Source organism: Leguminivora glycinivorella, chromosome 10 (assembly GCF_023078275.1).
Source record: "Leguminivora glycinivorella isolate SPB_JAAS2020 chromosome 10, LegGlyc_1.1, whole genome shotgun sequence".
Classification (NCBI taxonomy): Eukaryota; Metazoa; Arthropoda; class Insecta; order Lepidoptera; family Tortricidae; genus Leguminivora; species Leguminivora glycinivorella.
In genome coordinates this window covers 10,235,442-10,258,375 of record NC_062980.1, presented here as the reverse complement: position 1 = coordinate 10,258,375, position 22,934 = coordinate 10,235,442, and the positions used below count along the sequence as shown (strand labels likewise).

Genomic DNA, 22,934 nt, shown 5'->3' with positions numbered 1-22,934 from the left:
TATTCACTCGCACAACTCACATTTCTTCTTATAGATTAAATTATATGGACTTAAAGTCTGATTGCTAAAGATCAAATAGATAGATCGTGCACTGCGTGGAAAACTGCGAATAACGGCATAAAATTCCAATCCCTCGTTAGGTTACGGAACGACACAGTATCAATGTCTGTCCTGTAAATATTTTTATAATAAGCATGATAAGATAATGTGTTTTGTATTCATTCAGTTGTGTAGGGTTTCTTCAGTGGGGATTTGTATGTGAATAAATGATGTGGCCCGTAATTTTTTTTTTCTTATATCCCCTTTTAACACATTCAGTGCTAGTACCAGCTCTACGTACACACTACGAACATAGCAGATGAGAAAAACCTGTAGCTGCGTGTAGCAAAAATAATCTAAGAAAGGAGCCTAGCAGATCGCTCAGTTGCAGTGTGTCAAGAGCATATCTGGTAGCTTTTCGCCATGTCCGATGTCAGCCGCAGTTTAGCTCACAGTAAGGAGTTAGGTATTTCAGTAGTTATGGCCATAATAAAATAACAATTACAAAACATTGCTGTGATTGCATCAATCCGTGCATCTCTCTATGGTATCTTGTCTGCTGTTATGATCTCATTGACACAAAGGTCAACAGGTTTTCAGTAAGGTAAAAGTGAAAAGCTTTGAAATTTACAATATTTTATTTTTCACACATTCGGATTACTCGGAATGAACATTTCCATTGGATTTGTGTAAAAACGAGTATGAAATTAAAATGGTTTTACAATTTATGTCACAACATGTACACGAATGAATTAAATAGCAACAATTAATCACATTTGCAGCCAGCAAAACTACTGAAGCTAATCATCAGTAGCTCTTTAAATTGATACTAATTGTATTGACCAATTGACCTGTACATAAACATTCATATAACTCCATATAAAGAAAAAACATTTTCACAGCTCACATAGTTAATGATGTCGAGAAATTCTTAGCAAAATTTCAAAATATTTACAAATGCAACTTGTTTCGTTTGCATCCGAATTAATAATTCAGAAATTAGGAATCTGGTAATACTTAATTTACAACGCACTAAACATATAAAGTAAAAAAAAAAACAGAACCGATAGATGTGTTCGGTTGATGACTAACCTTTAAATCTACAGTAATAACAACAAGGACCGTAAAACTATCTCAGTCTTCATTCAAACTTTAAAACATTCACTCATGATTCATTGCTTTCGTTCCGCACATCACGATGCTATCACAGGCATCAAACACAATAGCCAAAGTAAACGAATTATAAAAAGTGGTGAAAAATCTCGACAACATCGTAATCATTACCCGTCACTAACTGCTTTGCTTGTTTCAAGCACACAAGGTGAAACAATCAATTTTCTTTAGCGATCAAAGAAAATGACAGTTCCTTACACACACAACTCAATATCACCATAATGTGACTAGTGTTCAAGGCTGTCATTGTTTAAGTAGAGTCAACGAAATTTTACATAGTCATCAAGATGCCGGTTCAGCCATATTCTACAGGATATCCAAATACAAGACACTTCTAGATTTTACCTAATCGGAGGATTTAAGCGTGGTTCAACAGCTAAATCGACGTCTTCATAAATGTTACAGTTATTGACAGATGAGCAAGTGGCGGAAAGTTTTCAAAAGGTTACAGATATTCTCGAATTTTAACGATTTTAAAATCGAATAGTTTCGTTCCCTTCCAAAATTATGAGTAGCTATCGAAAGTATTCGATATCGGTATTTCGCATTTTGAAAACATTCCGTCAGCACATCAGTAGTTAGGTACAGTGAAATTATAACAAGTGGGAATAGATTGCGATAGAATACCTAAGTATTAGATACTTTTGGGGCCTTATGAAGTAGGTTCCCTCTGAATTTGTTTAAAGGGATTTTAGAACGATTGAAGCTTTTAAACCACGCTGAAATCCACCATAAAATGCTGCAAACTTGAAAAGACATGCCTGTCCAAATAAGTCACTAAGTTAGAACAATGTCGAATTTTTGGTGTCGTTGTTTAATATAACTATACCTACTAATTTCGTAATATGTTTTGAAAAGAACAAGTGCCTAAATCGATTGAGGACATTTTCATAGGGCTACGATCGCCAGTAGCACCGTTATGTCGTCCGGTTTGCCCCCTGCAAAAGAGGAAAATACAGTTAATTAATAAAAATATATCTATAGGCACTTAGGCACTACAATAAAAATAATTAATGAGTATAAAACCAAAGCGTTGCGATACATGCAACTGCTAACTGTTCTGCTAGAATTCCTACTGTCACTTTTTGTCTTAGAAACTGATGTTTTTGATCAGAAACGCTTTGAGATGTTCTTTTGTTTTTATGATGTGTACCGTCCCGCCCATCGGTCAACACAAGCGGCAGCCTAAAGTCAATTCAATTACATTTTTTGCTCTTAATACTGTTTTTATGATATTATGGGTGTTTTTTACTTTATTCATTCTCAAAAGTATTCTACGGGGAGTTTTGCTGACATATTTGTTAACAACTCCTTTATTAAAACTACTATTATAATCTGATCAATAATAAAATAATGGACTTAAAAACGGCGAAAAACAAAGACAACTAATAGAGTTTGTTCGGAAAGAGAAGAGTCGTGATATGTATGAGGTCTAATACATTCCACGACCCTTCTCTTTCCGAACAGACTTTAACAACTACCTACTGATAAAAAAAAATATTGGGGACACCTTACACAGATCAACTTAGCCCCAAACTAAGCAAAGCTTGTACTATGAGTGCTAAGCGACGATATACATACTTAAATAGATAAATACATACTTATATACAAAAGTTTATCTAGCAAGATATGAGAGCTCTTTAGGTACAAAGTGCTACACCTATGATAGGTTTTCGTCAATGAAGCTGGCCGTGCAGTCTCGGTGGTAGAAAAAAAAAGATTAAGACCACAGAACTAGATTAAGACTCACCGATAGCATCAATCCCATTCTGCCTAGCGCTCTTAGCGAAGGGCGACATGTAGCAGCCGTCAAAGGACAGATTCCTCGCCATCCACGCGATGGAGTTAGCCACAGCCTGCAGACGCGGGGAGTCGCCAGCGAGAGTCTTCGCTCGTCGCATCTCAGCGAGTAGCACTGGCTCGGGCACGTTGTCGAACACGCCGTCGGTGGCGACGAGAATCACGTCGCCGCATTCGACGGGGAACTCGGATGTGTCAGCTGACTCTGGGCTGGAAAGAAGAGAGATTGATGGTCAATTGATTATACTGAAAGATGTGATGGGAATTAAGATTATAATATCTGGGCGACCGAGCTTCGCTCGGTTCTATTTTAATATATCACGTCTTTAGATTAAAAAAAACTCTTATAAATACAAAAAGAAAAAAAAAACAAAAACTTAATTCCTGGCCGGGATCCGAAACCCTGACACCTACGATCTATCTGCGTACATTAGACCGACTTCGTACGACTGAGCTAAGCGGAATCGATGCGCGCGCGGCGAAATTAACGACCATATTTTACGTTTACTAACGCGAAAGAAAAACTCATGAAAACTCTAAAATTCGCGTTTTCCGGGATCTAAGGCTACGCTAGATCGATTTTTCACCCCCGAAAACCCCCACATAACAAATTTCAGCGAAATCGTTAGAGCGGTTTCCGAGATCGTCGGTATATATAAATAAATATACAAGAATTGCTCGTTTAAAAGTATAAGATTTAATTAAAAACACTGATCTACAAACTAAAGGTTAATAGAGCGTGTTCTGTCGTTAAAAAATCTGACCTAAAAAAACACGTTAAGTCGACCATCCAAACCCTATAAGCTGGAGTTGGGAACACACCTATAATGAACAACCATCAGCAGATCAATGAAGTGTTTAAAAATATCTGAATGCCTTTAAAACAGGTAGAAAGAAGCGTGTTCATCAGATATTTGTAAACAAGTTAGCCGCTCCGTTACATGTTATACAATACCTCCTATTATAGGAGTCCTATATATGCGACTATACATTCTTATAGTTACTCAAAGATGATGATAAATAAATGACCATAAAAGCAACGTTTTTGGGCATTGAAAATATTTGCAGGTAGTAAATTTACCTATATCTATTTAGCTCGTCTATACTATACCCCGCGCTACGTTTACAAACACAAGATCTCATCATGAATCATATGTTTCAATTCAGCTGCTATTTATACCTACCTACATACATACATAACATATGAGAGTATACACCGACACTCGTAAATCAAAGGTAGGAATAGGACATTTACTGGCCCAGACCATGCAGGCAATTTAAAAGAGTTAAAACCATCTGGGCCAAATTGAGCCAGACTCCCTCGACAGAAGCTAGGAAGAACTGGTTTAATCCACACAGTTTAAAAAGATAACCTGTTTGAACTACCCAGACTGCCGGAAACTATATTAAAGCAAAATTAGCGTTTGGGTAGCTGTCAGATTCACATATGTATGCAATTTTTTACCTTATGCCACTGTTTTAAGGTTTTGTAATACTGTGTGTAATTCTACTTTGCATCTTGAAGGTTTAAAGTGGGTACATACTTGTAATACCTACCACTGAACATTGTGGACATCATATGACTGATCACATAGCACCACAATTTGTGCTTAAACGTATAATATGTAACCCCGACACCGGGATATTGAACAAAAATCGGCTCTTTTCAAATACAACGAAAATTCAAATACTTTAAAAATAAAATGTTTTTCCCGCCTTCATATAAAATTCAGTCACGAGCTCGTTTACAGTTACATTGAATACGTAAATCCCGAAGATTACCATTCCGAACTTCGCATCATGACCGAACGCATTTAGACACAGCGCAAGTCAACCACGGGATGCAATTACGAGCGCATGAGTTGAGTCGGATAACACGTGGACCCCCCTACGATGCGTCCTACCAGATGTAAACAAAACAAGTCATGGGATTATGTACATATTACATAAAATTTAAACTTATCACGTGAGTTCTCAATTGGCAAAGGTCCAGGGAACTAAAAACTATTAATAGAGGTCGAAATACAACAACACGATTGTGGAATGAGCACATGACTTTTCAGATGCCGAATGTGAACTCTTTGACAATGTTGGGTTTCTTTGTCCTCTGAATCAGAGGTTCTGATAGAAATTACAATGTAGATATTTTATCAATCGGCGTTTGTAGTTTGTTTATCAGTAAATAATCGGTTAAATTGCTGACTGAAAAGTATTTACGCTGTAGTTGATCAGTGTAGGCATGTGTAAGACTGCGTATAGATAGATACTAACTGCTACAAAATCTGCGTTACTAATATAATGGCGAGAGTGAATAATAATAGCGCTTTCTTATCAGTTTATTACTAATGTATCGGAGCAAAAAATATAACCATATCTCAAAATCATCTCTACGGATACGCTGTCAACTAGACTTGTTATACTTACTAATACTAGTTAGCTCCTGCCAGCACTTACATAACCCTGCACAAGTACAACCAAACCAAACCAAATAATACTACATGCCAAACTTAATCTAAATTGATTCAGACAGCACCTTCGCTTTAGAGTAGGTTTTAAGTTAAGTAGGTATCACAGGGTGCCTTACTGGTAAATAAACTTAAAGCTCCGGCTGTACAAAATTAAGGACACAAGTGATAATAATAGAAAAAAATACTAAAACTGAAAATAATAAAAAACGGTGTCGAAATAAGCTTGCTAGGGGAAGTATATGGTGGAGATAAATAATTTAAGATTTTGTATATTTTATAACATTTATTTATAAAGAAAATTCTTGCCAAAATGTGTTTGTTCAGTTGGTTCTTAATTTAGTTACTTACTGCGCTAACCGTGTGAAAACTGACCTATAATTCTCTTGTTCGACACCAATGAAATGTACAGAGCTCAGCGGGAAGCTAGGTCGCTTAAAAGGGTTCTAAGTAAATTTTCACACAAGTTATCTTAATTTTTAACTAGAAATTTATACTACTAAAATACCTAGGTACCAGTTCTCAAAAATATTTGCTTGCTCTAAATTACTGACTCTATGAATTTAATCTAACTAAATTTCAGCTGACGCAGTTGCCCTGACCATTAGAAGGATAAATTGGACCGACCTCTAAGATGGTGAACCTTCGGGAAAGCTGTGGAAGGTGGCACGGGACCTCCCGGGGAATGTTGGCTGCACTGCGGAGATTTTTAACCCGGAACGCGTGCCACGTGGACACCGAGACAAATGCGGCAGAGGCAGGCCGTCTTCCAGCAAACAGGACTCAGAACTTGCGCCGGTCACAAGGATTTCCAGAGTTAATAATATATATATCTATAAATATAATCCCGGCTCCTGAAAGCGACATAAAAATACATTAGTCTAATGCTCTCAAGACCAGCATGACAAAATAGAAGACAATCTAATAAATTAGCTCACCGCTAAAGGTCAAAGAAATTTCCTAGCGGAGCGCTCCCAATCCCACAGCAGAAGACAGATCATCCCTGTGAATAACCAAGCACATGGTTAGGAACAAACCCACAACGTTTTACGCCATTATGGAGTTGATCAGAACAATTCAGATACTTACTCAATCCGAGGATTATTGCAGGCCTTCTGCTTCCACCGTTTTTACCACCATGCGGTATGGTCTTGTGGAGAAAGTGCGTGTGCACCCAAAAGGGTCAAAAAGGAAATGGACCACCCAAGATCATTAACCTATTTGCATATGGAGCAATCAAGGACATAGGGTGACAAACCCAGGAAGACATAATATATCGAATTAATATATTATATTTATTTGAGACTCCATCAGAGTCATGAAAGATTTACTATGATGTACATAGCAAGATTGTCACTCCAGACAGGCCTCTTATTTAGAGTATTAATATTACAGTATTTTGTTATGTATTTAAGATAATTTTCCGCATTATTTCTATATAATTATATTAATTTAATTTATCAAAATGTACTGGAGTAACAATTAAAAATCTCATACAACGCGTTATTTTTAGCTATCTGGCAACCCGTGCACAGATTATGCAGAAAAGTGCATACATGTGTGGATGCAAGTATTTTTGCACCAGTTGAGGATTTGAAACAAAATAAAATTAAAGAAATTTCGATTTTAGATTTATAAAAAAAATATTAATTACGACCAGGAAAAAGTACTACGTTACAATACCTCCCTCCCCGATTTAAAGGTTCAACGTAGGTGAACCGCCCGCTGTCCCCAGCGGCTTTCATCACATTGAACTGTGAGGAACCAAGGCAACAAACAACCCTAAGGCAAGAAAACTAAACTATAATACTAAAAGAAATAGTATCCCAGAAGGACAATGAAAAAAAAAAAAAAAAAAGGGAAAAACAAAACGAGGCTTCGAGATTTTATTTAAAAAAAAATGTCTACACAAAACCATCAAAGTTTCCTAACTTTTAAACAATTCTACCATTTTCATCAACTTGCCTGAAAGGCCATATCCACAAAACTCAAAACTAAAAAAAATCTCGAACCCACGTAATCAATAACGGCAGGTAAAAAAAACTATGAGGCCAACCGCGCAACACATAGAAAAAACCTCCGTAATACCTAACAACCAGTGAACGAACCATTTGGCGTTCTCAGCACAACGCGATGTAAAGCACCTTGTGCTAAGAAAGCCAATATCCAACGCCAGGACCGCTGATCAGCATTCCTTAAAATATACTCTGCTTGTCCGGGCAAAACGAAAATGTCTAGTCCATAAACTATGGGCCGACTCCGAAATCCAAAGAACCTAAAGTTCAAAACAAAACAAAATCGTCAAAATCTAAGTTTTAGTCCCTCTTAGTTAAAACTCCAAAATAATCCAAAACCGTGTCCCCGACTAACTTGTCGGAGGAAACGAAACATCCAAAATCATGTTGCACAACACCCATAAAACATGGTATACCGTAAACAAAAACAAGGCGTGGCAACATGCGAAATAGTACCTAAACTAAAACGTTAGGTATTTAGCCTAACGACGCGTTACCTAAAGGATACGCTAAAAAAATAAAAAAAACGTACTATTTCGATGTTTGTCCGGTATGGTAGTACCTGACAAAATTTTTGCAACAAATGTTGCTATTTGGTCATATTAAAGACGGCTCTGACCTTGAGGTTGAGAGGCACAGTAGCTGGTGAGTGGTTTGTCGTCCTTGGCGGCACGACGACAGGTACTAGACGAGGGATCGTGCGTCCAAGGATAACTCTTCCAAACTCTTAACCAAACTATAAGTACCTACAGCCCAATTCGATTTAAGACTGAGCGCAGTATCGATCGCGCCTAACATACTTCACGCATTCATAATACCTAACATACATCACACAATGCAAACATTGTAACGAAGCAGCTTTTCTGTTCGCCACGTTCCGAACAAAATACGTGAATTAAATATTTACCGAATATTTAACACTACTAACGATTTCAACCGCATATGTTATGTTACGAGAGCTAGGTGATAGCAGTTGTCAACCCTGGCGGCAAAGCGACAAGCCCTATAGGCTCGAGGCTTTACGTCCAGAGATGACTTCCACCTCAAAACCTGACTCCCGTTAATACCTACTTAAAGTCTTTAATATGCCACGACCCGATTTGTTGACCGTCCAACCTTTCGAGCTCATAAACTAATGGGGACAAAACCTTCTTAACTCTGCACGGTTCATACTTAGGTGCGAGCTTCGACATAAAAAACTTAGAAGCGTCACTTTGCGTGTACGTACGCTTCTGAACAATATCCCCAACCGAAAATCTCGCCTCTCGGCGTCTCATATTATAATACTTGGCATTTGTTTCATGTGCTTGCAACATACGTACCCTAACCTGTTCAAAAATATCTTTCAAACAACCAAATTCGCCCGCATACTCTTCTCTAGGGATACCTACACAATATTGTTTATCGGTATCTTTATAAAAGGAGCCGTTAATGACCGGTTCCCTAGCGTGCACTAAAAAGAAAGGAGAATACCCGGTGGTTTCGCTGACTGCACTGTTTATGGCAAACCTAATCTGGTGCAGTTTTTCGTCCCATGTACGGTGATTTTCCTTTACGTAAGACGCTACGGCGGTCATTACAATTTTGTTATAACGTTCCACCAAATTTACGTGCGGTGAATAGCGCGGACTGTAAAAAATGTTAGGTACGTTGTAGCGTTTCAATAACTGCTTAAACTCTGATCCCGTGAATTGCGCTCCGTTGTCCGAAATCACGGTTTCAGGTACGCCATGTTCCAAAATGACATGGTTTTCAAAATGCTTCGCCACCAAAGCGCTAGTAGCGCGGCGAAGTGGAAACAGCAGTGTATGTTTCGAAAAGCAACATGTAACAACCAACAAAAATGTATAACCTGCCCGAGAGCGCGGAAGCGGACCGACAAGATCGATACTAACTACCAACCATGGTCGATGACATACCTTTGGTTGTCCCATGAGGCCTGCAGTCGGTTTCTGCGAGTGCTTGTACGCTGCACAGACATCGCAAGCCTTTACGAACTCGACTACATCCTTGTACATACCGGGCCAAAAGTATGTCAACGCCAACCGGCGATGAGTTTTAAAAACACCTAAATGAGCTGCAGTTGCTTCGCAATGGTTTTGCTGCAAAACTCTCTTTCGATCACTCTTCTTCACCACTTCTTTCCAATCAAACTCTCGCAACAAATTATACTTGGCCTTCGAAAGTCTAAAAAGTTTCCCGTCTTTTAAACAAAAATTCGGAAAATTCGCGGGAAATGACCTACAGCCATTTACAATCTTGTCATACCATTCGTCTGGCTCAGCGTCATCACTCGTAACATGTATAGCGTCAACTTTCATAAGTCTCGAAAGTGCGTCAGGCACAACGTTAAGCGATCCCTTTCTGTGCTCAATCTCAAAATCGAATTGAGACAGTCTGCAACCCCAACGAGCTAACCTCCCTGACGGGTTTTCGAGGTTCATGAACCATTTGAGTGACGCGTGATCAGTGATCACTTTAAATTTACGCGAGCCTAAATATGCCTGAAATTTCTCCACTGAAAATAAAACCGCGAGAGCCTCCCTTTCTGTGGCGCTGTAATTTCGCTCACATTTATTTAAGGCGCGGCTAACGTATGCAACAGGATGCTCAACACCGTCGATGGTCTGAGAAAGCATTCCGCCAATCCCGTAGGACGACGCATCACAATGTACTGTAAATTGTTTATTAAAATCCGGTACCGCCAAAATGGGTGCCGTAACTAAAGCGTTTTTTAAAGTTTTGAATGCTTCCTCTGCTTCTACAGACCATTCGAAAGGTGGCGCTTTCTTGCCCTGTGACGTAAGTTTATTCAGAGGAGCGGCTATCGATGCAAAATTTCGGATAAACCGTCGATACCATGAGCACGTTCCTAAGAATGCCCTTACGTCACGCGCGCTCGTTGGTGTGGGGAAGTTGAGAACGGCAGAGATCTTGTCAGGATCAGTACGCAACCCGAACTCGTCTACGACGTAACCAAGGTATTTTATGGACTGCCTGAAGAACTTAGACTTCTCATAATTGATGGTTAAGTTCGCCTTTTCCAACTTCGCCAACACACGATTTAGCAACCGTATGTGCGTCTGAAAATCTGATGAACAAATAACGATGTCATCGATGTAACAAAAAACTAAACCGTTTTCGATGTCGCTCGTTATATTATGGTCAATAAGGCTGTCCATTAGCCTCTGCTGACGCGCAGGCGCTCCGCAGAGGCCAAAGGGCATGACCTTGAACATAAACATACCACGACCGGGAACGCAAAAACTGGTTTTCTCCTGTGAGGCCTTAGCTAACGGGATTTGCCAGAATGAGGAACTTAAATCGATCGTGGTCAGGTATTTCGCTTCCTTCAAACTGTCCAAAATCTGGGGAATGTACGGAATGGAATACGAATCTCCCTTTGTGATCGAATTTAACTTCCTGCAATCTAAACAAAATCGCCAATCACCGTTAGATTTTTTAACTAAAAGAGCCGGATTATTCCACGGACTCTCACAGGGCGTAACTACGTCCAACTTCAACATACGGTCTAACTCGGAGGATAAAGCAGCGCGTTTTTCCGGAGACAAAGGATATTGTTTCGTTTTGATGGGCATGGCGTCGCCAGTGTCAATGGTGTGCTCCATTAAGCTGGTTCTGCCAAGCCCCTTCTCCTCGAACGAAATGTTTTTAAATTTGCCTACAACGGTATCCGCGAGTTCCCTCTCGGCCGCAGTTAAGTGTTCGTAAGACCGGATCGTGTTTACTTGTTCCGCACTTAAACCGTTACACATAAAATAATTTTCAGGTGGAGTCATACGTTTCGCATTTTTTAAAACGTCAGGCAATAAATCGAATGCTTTCCAAAAATCTACCCCCAAAACAACATGATTAACAATAGAGGGTACAACTACAAATTTAATAACCTTGGTAGCATTCAAAAAAGTAACCGGGACAAAAATATGCCCGATTGTCTCACAATCGACTCCATTCGCAACACTACACGACTTGGAGTGTGCCTCTTGAAGTACAAAACCGAATTTCAAAAAGTCCAAATGTGCATTGTTACCTAAAACCGACAATGCTGAGCCGCTATCGGCTAAACCGTAAACCTCAAAATTATTTACACCTATTTTTAAATATGGCCTGATATCATTTTTATTTGGTGTAAACAGAATCGTAGCAATCGAACTTAAATTATTGTTTTGTGCAATCGATTCTAAATTTAATCGATTCACTTGGCCATTTAACTTGCTGCGATTCTGCCTTAGGCGTTTTTTGACTGTTGTGGTATCGGTTTCTGAACGTTACCCTTTTGACAACAAATGTCACACTTTGACCGCACAGTGTCAGGCTTGCCGCAACCGTAACATTTAAACGAACCATTTTTAGGCCTTTGTTTACAAAGCCTGAAATTGTGATTAGTTTTGTTGCATTTGTAACACACCGGCCGCTGTGGCTTTGAAATATTAAGGTCATTAGTTTTAAAATGTTGCTTTCTCTGTTGCAAAGTGTTACACTGTGGCACCGAACCGTCAGACTTCCTCGCGAAGCTTTGTTTTTCAGCAATAGCGTTTACTTGTTGATGTTTGGAACTGGAGGCCTTATACACATGATCGCGACAAAGTGTATGTTCACTAACCTTCGGCGGTTCTACAAATAACTTCGCCCTTTGCTGTGAAAACTCAACCTTTCGACAATAAGTCTTCAGTTCGGCGACAGAATGGATGTCTACCAATGCTAACTGCTGTGTAAAATGTGGTCGAATGTTGTGCAACAAGATGTCAAGCTTCGCTTCCTCCGGTAAGTCTGACTTTAATCTAGCAAACATTCCTGACATTACCGCAAAATACAAATGAATGGGCTCGTTTTCGCCCTGTGTCCTAGCCTGAATTTCCTGTTTCAACCTAAAATCATAATCACCAGGGACAAACTCATCTAACAAGAGCGACTTTAACTCTTGCCAGCTTGAAACCGAACTCTTAATACCACGGAACCATAATAAAGCACCATCAATAAACAAGTGAGGCGCGGCCTTAAATAATTTGGAATCTGACACACCATTTGCCTCCTTCAATTCTTCGACACGCTCCAAAAATGAGCGCGGGTCTGTCAATCCGTTAAACTTGACTTGCCATTTAGAAATGTTCAAGTCACTCGAGCATTGTACACGCATTTCTCTAAAACTATCTATTGGCATTTCAGAACTACCGGCCGAAGCTGAAGCACTTGGGTTCGAACCCTCAGCGACACCAACTGGTGCTGCAGTTCCCACAAGTGGACCTTCAATTTCCGCCAGCAGACTCTCCAACCTGGACTGCAAACTGCACTTCGTAAGCAACAATGCCTGGTCATCCTCTTCGGGCTGGATCCTAGCGAGACGATGATAAATATGGTACCCTAATGCCTTCGCTCGGCTCAAGGCATACCTCTCCTTGGACTCACTATACTTCGCGACAAGGGACGACAAATCATCAATCTTCCTAGCCACAGTATCCAATTCCGTGTCTGCCGCTAGCGAAGTTTCTAAAATGTCTTCGCTTGGAGCCTCGACAACAAGAACCCGAAGCTGTTTCCTCAGAGCATCTACTGTACTGGCGGGAGTTTCAGAACGAATTTTCACCTCATAAGTCAGCTCATCTTTCAACAATGCGTGAAACTGAATATTTCTCTCCATTTTGCTAAATGTGAATCTAATTCTTGAGAATACTGGTATTACAATGCTCTATTATGTAAAAGTGTGTACTTTAAACTATAAATTTTCTTTTAAAAAATTCAAACCTTGTTTTATTTGAGTTACCTTTTAAAACAGTCAGCTGACTGACAAAATCTAATATTCTTTCTAAACTTGCCAAAGTCCAAGCACAAAACAAAAAAATATGTGTCCTAAACAGTCTTAGAGTTACAAGCCACAAAAAAAACAAAAACCAAATGCTTGCTGGCTCTAAGCTAAATATAAAATCTAGTAACACAATGATAAAGCTCTGGCAAATTTGAAAGTCAGTGCAACTACTTTTAATCAAAACCCTGGTAAACTTTTGCTTACAAGTGCAGGCAACTTTTAGTTTTCCAAAAAATATTGTAAAACGTTCAAAATAATAATAAAAGTTTCAAGGCGACACAAATTATAGAAAATGCACACAAAATTATTCAAATTTCCAACTATGGAAGTCAATGCACACTAACACGTGTTCAACTTTCTTTTTGACACTTGAATAACCTCAAAATGATTACGTAATCACTAAACTTTCTCCTTTCTAAATATATAAAAAAATGTGCAGGAAATCAACAGAAATGCACTTCAATAATAACACAAAAGGAATATTTCATAGTCTAAGAGCAAGCAGCAAAAACAAAAGGTGAGTCATACAAAAAATTTTTTAAATATTTCTCTGGTACCAAAATTTCCACAAATTCCTTCAGCAAGCTTTTAAATTCAAAACTTTGGGCGCCAATTATCACAGGGTGCCTTACTGGTAAATAAACTTAAAGCTCCGGCTGTACAAAATTAAGGACACAAGTGATAATAATAGAAAAAAATACTAAAACTGAAAATAATAAAAAACGGTGTCGAAATAAGCTTGCTAGGGGAAGTATATGGTGGAGATAAATAATTTAAGATTTTGTATATTTTATAACATTTATTTATAAAGAAAATTCTTGCCAAAATGTGTTTGTTCAGTTGGTTCTTAATTTAGTTACTTACTGCGCTAACCGTGTGAAAACTGACCTATAATTCTCTTGTTCGACACCAATGAAATGTACAGAGCTCAGCGGGAAGCTAGGTCGCTTAAAAGGGTTCTAAGTAAATTTTCACACAAGTTATCTTAATTTTTAACTAGAAATTTATACTACTAAAATACCTAGGTACCAGTTCTCAAAAATATTTGCTTGCTCTAAATTACTGACTCTATGAATTTAATCTAACTAAATTTCAGCTGACGCAGTTGCCCTGACCATTAGAAGGATAAATTGGACCGACCTCTAAGATGGTGAACCTTCGGGAAAGCTGTGGAAGGTGGCACGGGACCTCCGGGGAATGTTGGCTGCACTGCGGAGACTTTTTAACCCGGAACGCGTGCCACGTGGACACCGAGACAAATGCGGCAGAGGCAGGCCGTCTTCCAGCAAACAGGACTCAGAACTTGCGCCGGTCACAAGGATTTCCAGAGTTAATAATATATATATCTATAAATATAATCCCGGCTCCTGAAAGCGACATAAAAATACATTAGTCTAATGCTCTCAAGACCAGCATGACAAAATAGAAGACAATCTAATAAATTAGCTCACCGCTAAAGGTCAAAGAAATTTCCTAGCGGAGCGCTCCCAATCCCACAGCAGAAGACAGATCATCCCTGTGAATAACCAAGCACATGGTTAGGAACAAACCCACAACGTTTTACGCCATTATGGAGTTGATCAGAACAATTCAGATACTTACTCAATCCGAGGATTATTGCAGGCCTTCTGCTTCCACCGTTTTTACCACCATGCGGTATGGTCTTGTGGAGAAAGTGCGTGTGCACCCAAAAGGGTCAAAAAGGAAATGGACCACCCAAGATCATTAACCTATTTGCATATGGAGCAATCAAGGACATAGGGTGACAAACCCAGGAAGACATAATATATCGAATTAATATATTATATTTATTTGAGACTCCATCAGAGTCATGAAAGATTTACTATGATGTACATAGCAAGATTGTCACTCCAGACAGGCCTCTTATTTAGAGTATTAATATTACAGTATTTTGTTATGTATTTAAGATAATTTTCCGCATTATTTCTATATAATTATATTAATTTAATTTATCAAAATGTACTGGAGTAACAATTAAAAATCTCATACAACGCGTTATTTTTAGCTATCTGGCAACCCGTGCACAGATTATGCAGAAAAGTGCATACATGTGTGGATGCAAGTATTTTTGCACCAGTTGAGGATTTGAAACAAAATAAAATTAAAGAAATTTCGATTTTAGATTTATAAAAAAAATATTAATTACGACCAGGAAAAAGTACTACGTTACATAGGGATTAAGTAGTCGGATTATGGAGAGTGTAGCAGTGTAGGTCTTCCAAGGCGACTTATCTCCTGAATAATACATATTCCAGAAGTAATTCCGGTCACATAAGGCACATTATACAATATTTTTATGCAGAACTTTTTAATGTTTATGTTTTATTAACCGACTTCTTTACCGAATATAAAGAAGAATTATGGAGGTTATATTTTTTTTTTTCTCTTTCAAGTTCGCAAGTGCAATGACAGGAGTGCGCGGTGTTAGTGTGCCTACATACTTTTATGTAAATTATCACTACCTGTGAGTTCCTGTAATTGTCTCTTTGTTTTTATGTTTAACGCTTATTGTTTATGTAATAGCTGTTGGTACTCCTTAAATAAATAATAAATATTCACACAATGTAGGTACAAATCCATCATGTTCGTGTACAAATAGTTAGTAGGTAGGTACTTAAATTACATATTTGTAACGATTGTCTGAAAATGACCTGCAATGGCCGCCGTTAGCTTGTTACTGAAGTTTGCTTAACCTTGTCGTGACAGAGGACACACATGAAACGTAAGTAAACATGGTAACAAAACCAACAAATCATTACTATCATTTTAGTGATACTAAGGCAGCTACTAAGGATTTTTACCTGCACTGCAGTGGTCTTATTAGTCTTAACAAATGTTATATATGACTAAAATAAGATTTAAAAGTTATGGTTTTGTTTATAAAGTTCTCTTCGTTGTATAATCTTGTAATAAACTCAACTATTTTCCCTGCCTAAATGTACATATTTATTACAATCTAGAAAACAGTGACCTACGAACGTATACCTTTAAGTATACCTAAATTAACTTTGTTTTTTGGCGTAGTTTTTAGAGAAGATATTTTTTTGCAGTTGAGATTTTTCCTGCATTTATGTTATTTTAATGTTAATAAACATTGATGATGACGATGATGATGATTGATGATATCCTGTTATCCCTCATCAGGGACATTTTAACTGACTGTTAACCTTAGAAGTATTATGTAATTGATTTCTTGACTCCACAGTCAAACTTACCGTAGTTTTGTGGAGCACTGTATATTCAATAAATAATAATAATTAGGTCCTGTCTTATGTACGATTATTGTGATAGTTAGGTATATACCTACCTACTTACATTGTAAGACTACGAGTATGTTTAAAACATCGAGTAGGGAACCCCCTAAGGGATCGATCGCTGTGCGATTATCAATTAGAAAACTTATTCGCGTTCCGATATGTTAGATCGCGCGTTCGCACGATTTATTTGCGCTAACTTACAATAATCGCTAATTAAAATAGATTCTAAAGTTCGATAAGATCTAATATTGATACTAATCAAATATCAGATTAAATGAAGTTTACACTAGCTGATTGTGAAAAAATATGCTTTATCATTATTTGTTAAAATATGCTGCGGTTCCATAATTAGATAACATTTTCGTGTTATCTGGCACAATTCCAAAACAACATATAAATGGATAGATGCATTCCAAGGATTATATTCACGAGGTAAAGAATCAACCAGACAGCTTAAAAATCTATAAAATAATCAACTTTCACTTTATTGCATTTTGCTGGTTATTCACCTGAATCAACCAAAATATTGAGCTGAGGATTTATGTTATGTATTGGGATTGTTCTGATATACGACATGCTTTGTATATATATTTTAAATGTAGATAATATAGCTTTACAGCTACATACCTACATACATACATACATACATACTCACAAGTGGCATTATGGCCACACTAAACATACATGTGAGACATTATTTAAAATAAATGATAAGTATTTCTTATAGGCAGCTAAAATTTAAGAAACTGTAAAGCAACTGATCTGTTGCTCGGTCAGTAACATTTGTTAACCAACTTCGTATTAAAGAAAACTGGGTTGATTTAAAAATGCTGCTTTTCGATTGCATTCATTTTAAAGGACCAGATACAGAAATAGGACAAATATCTTAAATGTTAGATATATTCAGCACATAATACAAATATAGCCTTTGGCACTGTTTTCCTCAGTTTTTAGTTAGGCAGGAACACGGATTTGCAAAACGATTGTTATTTATATATTCTCGTCTGATCTTTGCGTCAGAGAAAATTACCATATACTTAAAAACTACATAAACAACTGCTTTCCATTTGGCAAGACGTTTAGCGTAGCCTATATTAAATGTACTTTCAAAAGGATAGGTTCAATAAGTTCTGATGATATGTATTTCTAACATATCAAATATAAGAGCAAAACTTTGATCTGTACAGATAGAGCAACGCGCAATACCTAAGGGATTTTTAACCCCCGACACAAAAACGAGGGGTGGTTATAAGTTTGACGTGTCTGTCTGTCTGTCTGTATGTGTGTGTCTGTCTGTGGCATCGTAGCTCCCGAACCGACGAACCGCTATAGATTTAGTTTTTTTTGTTTGAAAGCTGAGTTAGTCGCTTAGTCGGGAGTGTTCTTAGCCATGTTTCATGAAAAGCGGTCCACTAAATATGTCGCGGTCGGGGTTTTCTTCGTCGCTCGGTATAAATTGGCAGTGACTGTATAATTTTGACTGTGTCTTATGTGTCTTAATGTCTTAAAAATAGTAGGTTACCTCGAGACAAAATAGTGCTGTAGCTCTATTCTATAACTCCATATTTGGCTCGGTGGTACAGTCGCCAGTCGCCGCTATATTAGAATATAGCGGAGAGGGAAAAGTATTCTCAAATATTGGAACACGCCTCTATTACCAGTGCGTTGAAGTGCGTTTTCCTATATTTGTGACCACTTTGCCCGCTTCGATATACCTATTAAATGGCGACTGTACATAACGAATAAATGAAAGTTTATTTTATACAATTAATTTGATTTGAATTGAACAGGAATAATTATATCTTCATGACTATTTGATCGCTGAATGCGTAATATCATTAAGCAAATTAACTGCTGAAAACCTTGACTGATGTTTACAGATTTATCTAATAACCTTTTGCTTTATTTCTAACAACCACAACGATAACACAGCGACATATTTCATTGATCTAATAGTCTCAAACGCATATGATAAATAACAATAATAATGTTTTGTTTTTATCATTTTAATGTGCTATTAAATGGTTATCCAGCACACATAAGTCATTCATATACTTCTTACTTCATAGCCTTTATAAAAATAAAATGAAAGTTATTGATAGCATCATGCTCCCAAGTGATGCCAATTACGTCAATTGTATCATATCGATACATATTAACAATGTTGAACAGATCGGCTTTCTCAATTTTATGAGTTGTAATACTTGTGCAGCTTGCACCTAGTGCGAAATGTTTTTCCTTCGTGTTTTCACGGAAACTCACGAACGTGTCATGCTAGTTCGGTCAACGTTAGTACTTTTTGTACTGAGACTGACTGAAATAACATGACACGAAGGAAAAACATTTGTTGTCTACATCTGTAATATTATGAAGAATTGTATGAGATACTACACATCGTTGACAGTGAGAGCAAAGAGCGTGCGCAGTATTTGCATGTACCAAGTGTCGGCCTGACACCGAAATAAGAAACGAAGGTCGCTATGTCAACGATACGAGCGAAAATGTAAAAATAGATGATCAGCGACGTATAAATGTAATTTTCGATTTTCACGATGGTGAATTAATTGAAAAAAAAAATGTATGGATATAACTTGAGATCCGGGAAAGGCCATAGGCCAGAGTGGTTGTGGCGAAGGGCAGATTGTTACCTACTCGAATTGTTCCGATTGTCGCGGTTACAGTTCAGTATTATCGACCTTCCATAGACGCTAGTTTTCAGTAATTATGTATCTGGAAATAACTTTCTTTTAAAATATTTTTATAGGTAAGGTGGCGTTCCTTCAATCAAATCCGACAGATAATCCGTATTCGTAGCCAAGCTTAAGATATGGTTCGCACACAAAATAAGATTATAAAAATGATCAATAAAATATAATCCTCAGGAACCTCATAATAAAGTGCACTTGCAATAAATGACATATATCAATCATTTGAGTCATGAAAAATGTATTGTTTAAAAATCCACTCATATAATACAAAAGTAGACTGTCATATATATATAATTTTATTATATTCCATTGTTTCTGTCTGGAATAGTTTATAGTTATTATAGGTATGTGTGTAAATGTCAATATGGAAACTATTTTCTTTTAATGATTTTTCTGATGAATGAGGAATTTGAAGAAAGTCTGTCAAAGTTAATAATAATAGATGGCGCTATGACAGACTAATTTTCTCACGTTGTTGTTACGTTGAAATAAGTTCATAGAGCGTAACTCGCTAGAACTGAGGACGGACTTTTGGAAATTAGTGGATTCTGTAATGATTCATTTCTGTAACATGACTTCCAATGATGCACATTTAGCGTTTTTTTGAGTTTACTCTGCCATTGTTTTTTTAGCTATTGTGATAACCTTACCTGTCCCAGAGAACGTTCCAATCTTGGCCCGACGGCGGCAAATTGAGCTAGTCCAGTGTATAAGTATTGTTACTGTTTACGTCAGCAACGCACGCTACGCTCGCCTCGCACAAGTTAGCCTCTGTAATATTACCTGTCACTGAGCACGTTCCTGTCATAACCCGGAGGCGGCAGGCTGAGCTGGTAGGGTGTGTTGAAGTAGTGTTGCTGTTCATGTGAGCTATGCACGCCACGCTCGCTTTGCACTACAAGTCAGCCACTGTAACATTACCTGTCACTGAGCACGTTCCTGTCGTGACCCGGAGGCGGCAGGCTGAGCTGGTAGGGTGTGTTGAAGTAGTGCTGCTGTTCATGTGAGCGGTGCACGACCCGGCCGCCGCGTACGACCATGTAGCCGCTGTCGCCGATGTTGGCCGCGCGCATCACGCTCTCTGTCCGATCCAAGATCATAACGCAAGCTGTGCTGCTGCCTGTTGGTACAAAAATATTATCAATTAGTTTTCATCAACATTTCTTTTTATTTTAATTTTCATGACATGAAGTATGAATAATTTTTATAGGAAGGTTTTTTTTTTATAGCACAGTAGTACATCCTCAAATAAGCATTTTCAGAAACTAATAGGAAAAGCAAATTTGAGTCCTACAGCTCTTGAGCCAGATATACAGAGAATGAGCAGTGGCAATGCTGAAAATTGCCTTGCACCTTTATTGGCCAATGTAGATGTGCCTAGGGAAATGCTTGCATTCTTTAAAGTTCCTGGGATTGGCCAGTCAAAATGACAACCATTAAAAAAATAGTTCCTGGGATTGGCCAGTCATCCAGTTTCCAGATCTAGTAAAACATTAAAAAATATAATTATATATGACTCAAGCTATGTCACTTATGTATTATTTATGCTGAGTGTACATTGCAAAAGTTATAAGCTCTGCTGCTTACTATACCAGGAAGGTCCAAACATATAAAAGAGATAAATAATCATTGACATAATAAATTGCACAAGCATATGCATGCACATTACAAGGAAACATTTCTTAAGTGAAGGGTAAACAAGTTTATAGGACATCATTTTCCTTAAAAAAGAATAAACCAGAACCTTCAATAGTATGAGTTGAGTTGTTAATGCAGAAATGTGTGTAGTGGTGTGAAATTGAGTTTTTTTAAGCAGGAGGAATGTCTATATATTGTTCATTAAGGTACAATTGACATATGTAATAGACATGTTTACAACTTTGAATCTTACTACACTGTAATAAGGCAGTAAATATATAGATAGATAAGATAGATAGATAAATCATTTATTTGGCAAACTGCAAACACACACAATATACAGATTAAAGGAGACACACAAATTAATCGCAACATAATAAAAAGAGACAGCAATAAAATGAATAAAAGACAGAAAAAAAAACAAACAAACAATAGTAAAAAATAAAAGTACAGAATACAACTGTGTGCGTTGCAGCAGGACAAAAGGGTCTCGGCTCAGTGATACGCTTCGCTCTTTCGACCAAAGCACTGATTTTCTGCCGGAACCTAGGTCACATCAGAGTATAATTATATTTAAGTTTTATTGCCAACGTTAAATCGTAAACAAATGTAAACAAATGTATAGTGTATAGTGTAAGTGTTATGTGCATATCATGAGTTGTTTTCTGAATGATGTAAATGTTAAATGTGTATGGTGTAAAGTAGCAGGTAACTTCACACGTGTGGACCGATTGTAAGCCTCCTAAGACTATCGTTGTTCCCACCAAATCATATCCGGAAATCTGCAACCAAGTACCCGAATGGAATACCATTTGCTTGCTTTTCGAGGAGAATTTTTTTAAAACGAATATTATATACAAGTTTGACCATTTGATTTGATGAACCAGCCAATGGATCTGGAGTAAGCACTTTGTACTCGCTTTAACTGGATGTTCAGTTAGTCCTCATATTACTCATTTAATCATCAACTTGGACTTTGGACCTAATGCAAAACTTACCTAGTATAGGCTTCTTGTGCTCAAGTAGCTCATAGTATGACTTGGCTAGGAGGTCAGCAGGCTCTGACAACTTGAAATGGCCCATTTGGACCAGTCTCTCACACGTCTTCATTAAATAGGAGGAGAATTCCCCGGGATCAATTCCGTAAGCACGCCAGCCCCCCACTCCGTCTGCCACTCCTGTAAAAGTACAACAATAAAATAACCTATGAAATGTAATTAATGACCTCATGGTGACAATTACCGTGCAATTAAGCTTAGACCTTGGGGTAAATAGGAGCATATTTACAGTTTTTTTTTTGTGATCCATGCCTATCTACCACAGAATTGTTGAATTTTGGGTTGAACAGTATGAATATCAAATATATCTAGACAATAACAACAGCTAACCTTGTTAGACAAAAACAAAATAGGCAAGATAACAAACAGCGTGTAACTAAATAACATACTATTGTTTGTAGGTAACTAAATAATCAATAAAGAAGTTTGTTGGAAAATAACATTAAAAATTGAATAATAAATAAAAACAATATCAACTTACCAATAACGTCCGCATTGTGGAACTGTGAAGAGAACCATGCGTCGTCCCCGAATTGCCCTTTACGAGTTCTTCCATTGACAATGTCTTTGGGAAATCCACACACAACTGATACTAAATATGGATGTTTCTTGCTCGAAACGTTTAATTCAGCAGAGCTAGATAGGTTTGAGATCCCATTCCTTATAGCACGTGATAGCACTCTGCCTGTCCAGAAAATAGACTGCATCATTCATTAGTTGTTTTGCACTTTGACTCGTCATTCACAAACAAACATCTGGTATCAATGACACCATGGTTATGAAGGTATTTATGTAGAGACACGCAAAAATAGTAGCACTACTCGATTTAAACAATAATAAAAACAATTTATTTTCTATTACTAGTCTTGTGACCCAACAACCATAACCAACCACTCGACACACAGACTGAATTTAGGTGCGTGCGTCGCGATATTA

At 37.7% G+C, this 22,934-nt stretch overlaps 1 protein-coding gene across 1 annotated transcript; it reads right to left on the bottom strand.

Annotated features, from left to right (window-relative positions):
* Positions 1–662: 662 nt before the first annotated feature.
* On the bottom strand, positions 663–22,934 carry LOC125230147 (protein phosphatase PTC7 homolog). The gene is made up of 5 exons (XM_048135187.1): positions 22,480–22,934; positions 21,939–22,118; positions 20,224–20,422; positions 2,963–3,222; positions 663–2,150 (listed from the first exon to the last, which is right to left on the bottom strand). The coding sequence occupies exons 1-5, from the start codon at positions 22,706–22,708 to the stop codon at positions 2,101–2,103; spliced, it is 918 nt and encodes a 305-aa protein (XP_047991144.1). The 5' UTR covers positions 22,709–22,934; the 3' UTR covers positions 663–2,100.

What these genes read in the sequence shown, in the direction of transcription:
- LOC125230147 (XM_048135187.1), bottom strand. Translation starts at nt 22,708, where the DNA reads ATGATGCAGTCTATTTTCTGGACAGGCAGAGTGCTATCACGTGCTATA. An exon ending in AGGAACGTGCTCAGTGACAG is followed by an intron (nt 3,223 to 20,223) that starts GTAATGTTACAG and finishes TCTTCTTTCCAG; the next exon opens with CCCAGAGTCAGCTGACACAT. An exon ending in GAATGGGATTGATGCTATCG is followed by an intron (nt 2,151 to 2,962) that starts GTGAGTCTTAAT and finishes CCTCTTTTGCAG; the next exon opens with GGGGCAAACCGGACGACATA.